This window comes from Cavia porcellus, unplaced genomic scaffold (assembly GCF_034190915.1).
Source record: "Cavia porcellus strain 051 isolate PalLab524CR breed Dunkin Hartley unplaced genomic scaffold, mCavPor4.1 scaffold_17, whole genome shotgun sequence".
In the NCBI taxonomy this organism is placed as follows: domain Eukaryota; kingdom Metazoa; phylum Chordata; class Mammalia; order Rodentia; family Caviidae; genus Cavia; species Cavia porcellus.
In genome coordinates this window covers 23,888,133-23,896,590 of record NW_026947500.1, presented here as the reverse complement: position 1 = coordinate 23,896,590, position 8,458 = coordinate 23,888,133, and the positions used below count along the sequence as shown (strand labels likewise).

Below are 8,458 nucleotides of genomic sequence, written 5' to 3'. Positions count from 1 at the left end.
AGGGCAGTGACCTCTGCAAAAGGCCAGGGGATGCTGCTGACCGCACTGCTCAGGACTTGCTTTCCCACTCTCGGCCCTGCTTCCTCTGGTGCTGGGGTGGAAATCAGGGCTTCAGGAATGCCAGGTAAGTTCCCCACCTGCAGCCCTTTTATTTTGAGACCAGGTCTCACTGAGCTGCCACACTACTCTTGCAGCTTCTTGAATAGCTGGTTACTGGCATGGGGAGCATGCAGCACAGAGCCCTGGCCCTGCAGGTGAAGACAGATGCCCAGCACTCCTGCTGCTCCAATCAAGACCCAGGTGGCCTATAACCTTCAGAAAAGCCTTAACCACCCCTGCCTGTGGTAGTCCCCTCCCCACTGCCACACTCCCGTACCATGTACTCCTCAGGTCTCTGCTTGAGCTGTGATGCCTCATACAGCTGGGCAGGTTGTCCACTGCACAAGGAGGCCTGGCTGGAATGTTAAGTTGGGAGCTGAATTTCAGCCTAGTTCTATTCAGTCATCTCTGAGCCCTGGCCTGGGGCTACGTCCCTTTCTCTGATTCCCACCAGTGAGAGTTACAGTCGCCTTGGTGAACCACCCTCCAGTCTTCTACCCAGGCACCTTCACTCTTCCCTCACATCATCTTCCCAGGGAAGCTGCTTGGTTGTTCCAGATGTTATTACTGCATCCCTGGCTTGAGCTGCTGTAACCTCTGCATGGCCCTCTGACCCAGAAGCCCTCAGCTCTGCTCCTTCCTGTCCCCTGTGGGACTCTGCATTCCTGCATAGTTTCTGAAGTGGAGGATCACAAATAAGCCAGGCAAGGAGTGCTTTATTCTCAAGAAATGGAGGACAAGGAGGGGCCTTGGTAGCAGCAGCAGTGCCCTCTCTGGGCCTGGCGCGCTCCTCCTTGGCCCTGGGCAACCCCAGGCGGCAGTAGCAGCAGCAGGTTAGGGATGGGCTGGGGTGTTAGTCTGCCGGCTGGTGCCCATGCCCATGGGTGGTGTGGCTAGGGCCCGGATCACGAGCAGGGACATGTGGCATGGCTCAGTCGGCTGTGAAGATGCGACTGGAGATGTCGTCCAGGAGCCAGTCAATGCCCAGCAGCAGGTTCTCCCCGGTGACAGCGCTGCAGCCCTGGATGCACCAGTGGTGGCTGTGGATGGAGTCCAGCTCCAGGGCCTGTGGGATGGAGACGTGGTATGTTGGCTGATGTGGCCCTGCCTGGCATGCCCGTCCCTTTCCCTGGCCCTGGCGAATGCCACTTCTCTAAGGTCACCTCATCCAGGCAGCTACCCCGGTTCCCTGTGAGGGTTCCCACACAAGGGGCACTTGGGCTTTCCGTGGCACCCCACCAGCAACACCCTGGGTGACATAAAAGTAACATGGGCTCCTAAGTGACTGCAGGACCCAGGCATTGTGCCAGGAACCCCACATGTGCTGTCTCATCCACTCTTCTGTATCTTCTAGGGATTGTGTTGCCCACTGTACCAAGGAAGAAAGCAGGGCTGTCTTTGTCACACCACTAGGCAGTGACAACCACTGTCCTACCCGCTCTTTCTCACTGGCATCTGGGCACTGGACATGCAGTGAAGCTTCGGCTGCAGGTTAGAGTGAATGGGTTTGGAGCATGGATTTTCTGCCTACTGGCTGTCTGATCCAGGGCAAGTCATTTTATCTCGCTTGAGACCACTGTACCACCTGCAAAATGACCGCTGTTCCTGCCTCATGAGGCTGCGGTGAGAACTGAGTCAGCCATGCAAACAGCATCTCCAGGGAGGCACACATCGTGTGGGCCATGGCATCCTACGGACTAATCTGTTTGCAGGTCTGCCTTTCCCTGGCCATGGTCACCCCTGTGTCTTGGCAGGCAGTCGACTTCTGGTGCCCCACATGGCAGGGCTGAATAATGTTCTGGAAATGTGCGGAGAAAGAATCATGGGCCCTGTTCTCCAGTGAGCCCGCTGTAGGCCCAGGTCTCACCTCTTGAATGGCCTTAGAGGACAGCGCTCCTGGCAGGTCCTGCTTGTTGGCAAAGATGAGGAGGGTGGCTCCAGCCAGGCGCTGGGGAGAGAAGATGTGGGTGGGTGGGCAACCCAAGGGCGGCCTGGACCCTTGTGCACTGGCCCACGGTATCCAGGATCAAAAGCCAACCTGGAAGGCCCTGGCAAGGCCTGTGGTGGTAGAGCCTGGTGGGGGTGGGCAGTGGGGACAGCCAATAGAGACAGCCCTTGAGGCCGGTCTGGCCCAGTAGGTACTTCCCACCTCTGTGCCTCAGTCTCCCCTTCCGTAAGCAGGGAAGGGTGCTGGGCAAGGTGATCTGAGGCCTCTGAGGCTCTAGACAGCTCAGTCTGATGGCCTGGCATGCAGCCTTTCATACGCCCCTCCACAGAGCTCGGTGTGTCTGGTCCTAGTGACACCCATGCACGTGTCTGCAGCCTGGAGTCCTGGAGTAGTTGGGGTGATACAGCTCTCTGGGCTTCCACCCGACAGGCCTGGCTACAGTTCTACAGGTGACCCTGTCCCTGTGGGTCACTGGCTGCCCACAGGTCCTCAATAGTCACTGATGGCTCCCTCCTTGACACTCAGGGAAACACAATGCAGTAAACAGAATCAAATCCTGGAACAAACACACTAGAGAGAAAACTGGTGAACCCTAAGACCAGTAGTTAAGATAACAGTAATGTACCAGTGCCAATTTCTTCCTTCTGACAGGTACCCTGAGGCATCCTACGTGAGATGTTAACATCAGGCAAGTGGGGTGAAGGTTATCTGGGGTATCTGTGTACATGTACTGTAGCTCTGAAATTTACTTTAAAGAAAGCTGTTTTGGACCAGATGCTAAATTACAAGGTCAGCTTGATTATAACCCCTGTGGTAGGGACGTGCAAGCAGGGGCTCTGAGTGCTTAGGTGCCTTCCTGAGGTCACACAGCAGAGTCAGTGCTTCACACACTGGCCTTAAGTGAGCTCCCCCAAGACTCCTAGTGTGACAGTTGTCAACTCCCCTCCTCCACTTCTTTCCTTTTTATTCTTTTTTTTTTTTTTGATACTACGGATTGAACCCAGGAGCACTGAGCTCCATTTCTTTCTTTCTTTTTTTTTTTTTTTTTGGTACTGGGGATCAAACTCAGGATCTTGCACATGCCAGGCAGGCACTTGTGCCACTTAGCTAAATCCCTACCTGCTTGTTTTGCTTTTTGAGACAAGGCCTTGAACTCTGTATGTAGCCCAGGTTGGCCTTGAACTCACAAGCGATCCTCCTGCCTCAGCCTCCCAAGTGCTGGGATTATAGGAGTACGATGCCACACAGGGCTAGATCCTGCCTTTTTTGTTGTTTTAACATAGGGTCTCACTGTGTGGCTCAGGCTGGCCTCGAACTCACAGTGCTCCTCCAACCTCAGGCTCACAGGCAACTAAAAAACCCTGTCTTCAGTGGTCATCTGAGTAAGGTGAAGGATAGCTAAGTGTAGGGCAGTGCGTGCTGGGCACAGTCTCACCCGCCCCCCATCACCACTCACCTCCTCCACCAGCAGGCCCTGCAACTCCCTGGCACAGTCCTGTAGGCGCTGCCGGTCAGCACTGTCCACCACCCAGATGAGGCCATCAGTGCTCTCGAAGTAGTTCCGCCAATAAGAGCGCAGTGACTTTTGGCCACCCACATCCCAGACATTCAACTTGAACCTGGGCAGGGCCAGAGGTGGGGTCAGCAGACCCTTCCCACCTCGCCCACCCTGCCCGCCCTGGCAGTTGAGGACTTCGGCTCACCCTCGGTGCTCCAGGGTCTTGATGTTGAAGCCAAGTGTCGGGGAAATGGTATCCACGTCTTCTCCATTGAACTTTTTAAGGATAGTGGTTTTGCCAGCATTGTCCAGGCCGCTTGAGTCAGTGGGTTAAGGACAAAGCCCTGTGCTCTGGTGACCTCACTTAGGGGACCAATCATTTACCACCACGTATCAGAGTTCAGTACATGCATCCTGCTGGCCTAGCGCTGGCCCATTATAAATGTACAAGTGTCAAGATGCAATTTTAGCCGGGTGTGAAGGTGTACCCCAGTAATCCCAGCATTTGGGAGGAGTGGTTTACTGTGAGGCTGAGGCCAGCCTGAGCTACAGAACTACATAGTGAGACTGTGTCTTGAACAAAACAAACCAAATAAGTAATTATATTGTCTGTCAATCAAACATTTAATTTATGCAACGAATACTGGCTGAAAACCTACTGTGCACCAGGCTCCCTGGGTGGTGGAGGACCACGTTCCTGCCCTACAAAGCTACACACTGGCAGGGAGACCATACTGTATGCACACAAATGAGAACCAAGCAAGGTCAGCTTGGCCAGTACAGCAGATTAGTTAGGGGCTCCTAGCTCAGGCTGGCCGCACAGGCTTCAGACAGGCTTCTTGGGTAACTTGATTTCAGGCCTGAGATACAAGGGGCTATCTTGTATATATGTGTGATATGTGTGTGTGTGTGTGTGTGGCCTGAGATACAAGGGGCCATCTTGTATATATGTGTGATGTGTGTGTGTGTGTGTGTGTGTGTGTGTGTGTGTGGTACCGAGGCCAGAGGAGCGCTGCCATTCAGCTACATTCCCTAAACTTCTTTCTTTTAAATTTTGAGATGTCATGGTAAATTGTGCAGTCCAACCTCAATTTGTAATCCTCCTGCCTCAGCCTCCAGAGTAGCTAGGATTACAGCTGTGCACTAACATGCCTGACTGGGGCCAGCTTTTTTTTTTTTTTTAAATGCCAGGAATTGAACTTAGAACCTTGTGTTTGCTAGGCAGGCGCTTATGCCACTGAGCTATACCCTGGGCCCCTGGAGCCAGCTCTTTGAAGCACCAAGTGAAGAGCAAATATTTGGAGGCACCCACTTTCATCTCTGCTTCTGGAATGTTCCACACTCTCTGCTGCATCGAGCAAACAAATGGATGAGCTTGGCGGGAGAGATCTAGCCCTCTTCTCTTTCCAACACAGAGGGCATCTGTGACTTGGAAGAATGTAGGGGACAGGCCCTGGACTCAGTGCCTCTTCCTGTTCACCTGACCAGGGCCAGAGAGTGGACCCTGAAACTGGCTGCGGATGACTGCCAGTCTCCTTATCCCATCAACTGTGCTTTGCTCTTCCCTGGGTCCCCACTGGCTGACAAATCCACTGTGCCTCTTCATCCTCACATGCAGCGAAGAATCCTCTCCAGGTCCTCTTCCCTTCCCTCTCCTCACAAAAGCAGCTCCTACTCAGGGCACCCTCTGGCTTCCTGCTCTTGTTCCCACCAGACTGTGGCTCTCACAGCTCCCCAAACCTGGTCCCCAAAGGCCTCTTGCTGCTCTCCCCAGCCAGGCAGCCCCGGCCCACAGCACATGACCAGGGACTCACTTTCCCCCGTTCAGTCTTGCTCCTCCTGGCTCTCTTCTCTGTCCCCCCACTGGCTGGGTGAGTCTCCCTAGGTTCATGGCTCAATTTCCAGCTCTATGCTGATGCCTCCCCTCGGCTCCCCTGGACATTGGTCCCTGTACCTAGCTACATACCTGACATTTCTAGGATGGTGAACCTATAGCATGGATGTTAAGACAAAAGATGTTAGTGTTTGACTGTTTTTTTTTTTTTCCTCCTAAACTAAAACCTCAATATTGAGGTGTAATTGCAGTGCTGCCATTTTGCAATAAATAAGTGGGTTCGGGGTTGCAGTTTGGGTGCTCCTCTCTAGAAGGTTCGCCATCACCGACCTACAGGCACTCACATGGCCAAAACAGCACGTGAACCGTTACTTTCCCCTGCTCTTCTCCTAGTCCTTCCAACAGCTCAGACCAGAAACCCAGGGGTCATCCTGGCTTCAGTCCCGCCCACCACACTTTCAATCTGGCAACAACTCTCACTGGCGCTGCTGTCCTAATGTCCCCCTAATCTCACGACCTCATGACTTCCATTCTGGTACAAACTACCACCCTATGTCCGCTGCATTAGTGCCACCGCCTAAGCGGTCACAACCATGGCTTTTTCTCTGCTCTTCTCACCGAACAGGAAAACCAAGAACCCAACTCCTCGTCACCCCTGCTCCTCGCCCCCTCAAGCCACACTCCACATTGCCTTGAAGACACCAACCATGTCCCTTCAGAGCCTTTGCACCATGCCTTTGCTCTCAACAGTCTGTCTCTAGGCTTATGCACTATTCATCCCTCATCTCTTTACCTAATGGTCACTTTTCGTGTGGCCCTCTTTGAGCGCCCTGAATTACATTTTTCTCATCCATCCCACCTATTTCACTTGTTTGCTTTAGTTTCTCCCGTTCTCCCTGCATTACAGTATTTCCACAAAGGCCAGGTTGCCTTGTTTTGGGTTTTTACTCCAGCACCCAGGGCAGTGCCTACTTAGCACACAGTGGGCTCTCAGTGTCTACTGAATGAGAGGCCTCTCTGGGCTTTTCTCGGAGCTGAGCTCGAGGCTACGGGGCAACAAGGATGGCCGGCCGGACTCAGGCTCAGTGGCGCCCGCACGCTCAAGGGACCCAGCGCCCCGCGATTCCGACCCGAGGGCGGGGCCGGCCCGCCGGACAGCACAGGGTCAGGGCTGGGAGGCGAGGGGCCCACGCTCGGGCCGCAGTGAGGACAGTTACGTATGAGTCCCCAGAGCTCGCTGCATCTCCATTACATGAAGGACACCGGTCCTGCGCGGCGCCCCGAGGCCCTGCCTCTGGCCTTACGAATCCGGAAACACCTCCGCCCTGCTGGTGATACGCCCCCCACGCCCCAGAGCGAGTTGGTAGGTCCCACGTGCGTACGCACTGTGGGCAGTTGGTACCGGCCAGCAGCCGCGCTCCGCGCCCGGTAGGGGGCTCCTGCCCAGCGGGATTCCTACCCTCGAGGCACCGGCGCCCGGGAGGATACAGCATAAGCAGTCGCAACTCCCGTTCTTTCTGCTTCATCTTCTTCAGGATGGTCAAAAGGCCCATGGTCCCGGAGCCCCCTCCCGATCGTCGTTTCCTTCAGTCCCGGGACCCCACACCCTGTTCTTATTGGCCACCATGCCCACTAATAGCACAGCCGATTGGCTACCTGTTCGTTTGGTCCCGCCCCTATGTGACCGTGAGCGCCGGGCGTAGCCACAGCGGGGCGTCCCCTAGCGGTCGCTGGGACCCTGCGCTACCCAGCGTTAACCCTTGGCTTCCTGGGGGCCGGGCGTTAGGGGCACAAAGGCAGAATCCCTGTCCCTTCCTCCCAGGACCTGAGGTCTCAGCTGGGAAAGCGAACCTGAAATTCCTGAGTTGCATCCCAACGGGGTGGGGACTACTCGACCCAGAAGTGTTGACGAACTTATCCGGGCCAGTGTTTGACCCTGTTCCCGGGAAACCCAGACCAAATCCTCTCATCCTGGGCTTTGGCATCGTCCTAAATGTACCAGTGGCCAGCAGAAAATGGGGCTGCCCCCTTTCTGGCTGGCATAATTCTCAAGGGCAGTGATGCCCTCTAGAGGCCGTTTTGAAGTGTGCGTGGAGCGACTCTTCCAGTGACGAAACAAGAGTCCTTGTCATTTAGAGGACTCAGCGCGCTGCAATGCAGGGAATAGACGCTGCATGAAGAATTGTACCGCCGGAGATGCCAAAGCTGCAGGTTGAGAAGTGCAGTTTCTCCTCGAGAGGATGAGCCAGTGAGGTCCAAGTGGAGCTTAGCATGCAGCTGGCATATAATAGATGCTCAGTAAATGCTTCTTGTTCCATGACTTTTCCCAAGAGTTTTGTTCATTTTGGCGCTCAAGAAGTGTAGAGAGGGGCTGGGGATTTAGGTCAGCGGCATAAGCGCTTGCCTTGCAAGCGCGTGGTTGTGAATTCGATCCCCGGTACTGGTTAAAAAAAAAAAAAAAGTGCAGAGAAACCTAGTGTGATGGCACACGGCTGTAATTCCAGCACGAAGGAGGCTGGAGCAGGAAATCATGAGACACACTGGTTTCATGTGGCTTGACTCAGTAGCATTAACAAAAAAGTTAAAAAGAACGAACAGAAAACACTACTGCCCTATCCAGGCAGAGCTGAGTGACGCATTTGTTTCTCTGTGGGTCACGGTCACTGAGGCTTGAAAATCGCTGCAACTTGGCAGTTAACACCAAGAAGTAAGTTTGAGGGGAATATAAAGTTACTATATTAAAAATAAGTATTAATACATTAAGTACTTCTGAATTGTTTTCCTTTTTCATTACCATCAGCCTTGAAATATTTATTTAAGGGGCTGGGGATTTAACTCAGCGGCATAAACGCCTGCCTTTCAAGCAGGCAGTCGTGAGTTCGATCCCTGGTACCGATAAAAAGGAAAGGGAAAAAAGACTATATATAGTCTATATAGACTATATATAGGAGGACACTGTGGGATTTCTCTTCTTTTCTTTTTTCTTCCTTTTTTTCTATTTTTTGGAAGGGGTACCAGGAATTGAACTTAAAATCAATCTATCTTTCTCTCTCTCTTTTCCTTCCTTCCTTCCTTTATT

General features: G+C 53.4%; 1 protein-coding gene across 1 annotated transcript; it reads right to left on the bottom strand.

The window, feature by feature from the left end:
• Positions 1-795: 795 nt before the first annotated feature.
• Arl2 (ADP ribosylation factor like GTPase 2) lies at positions 796-7,067 on the bottom strand. The gene is made up of 5 exons (XM_003468212.5): positions 6,868-7,067; positions 3,751-3,861; positions 3,504-3,666; positions 1,967-2,047; positions 796-1,165 (listed from the first exon to the last, which is right to left on the bottom strand). The coding sequence occupies exons 1-5, from the start codon at positions 6,930-6,932 to the stop codon at positions 1,031-1,033; spliced, it is 555 nt and encodes a 184-aa protein (XP_003468260.1). The 5' UTR covers positions 6,933-7,067; the 3' UTR covers positions 796-1,030.
• Between the last annotated feature and the right edge of the window lie 1,391 nt (positions 7,068-8,458).

Excerpts from the sequence above, each read along its gene's own strand:
- Arl2 (XM_003468212.5), bottom strand. The coding sequence starts at position 6,932 with ATGGGCCTTTTGACCATCCTGAAGAAGATGAAGCAGAAAGAACGGGAG. Across the intron at positions 3,667-3,750 it reads AAGACCCTGGAGCACCGAGG|GTTCAAGTTGAATGTCTGGG; the intron begins GTGAGCCGAAGT and ends GGCCCTGCCCAG. Across the intron at positions 1,166-1,966 it reads CCTCTAAGGCCATTCAAGAG|GCCCTGGAGCTGGACTCCAT; the intron begins GTGAGACCTGGG and ends TCCATCCCACAG.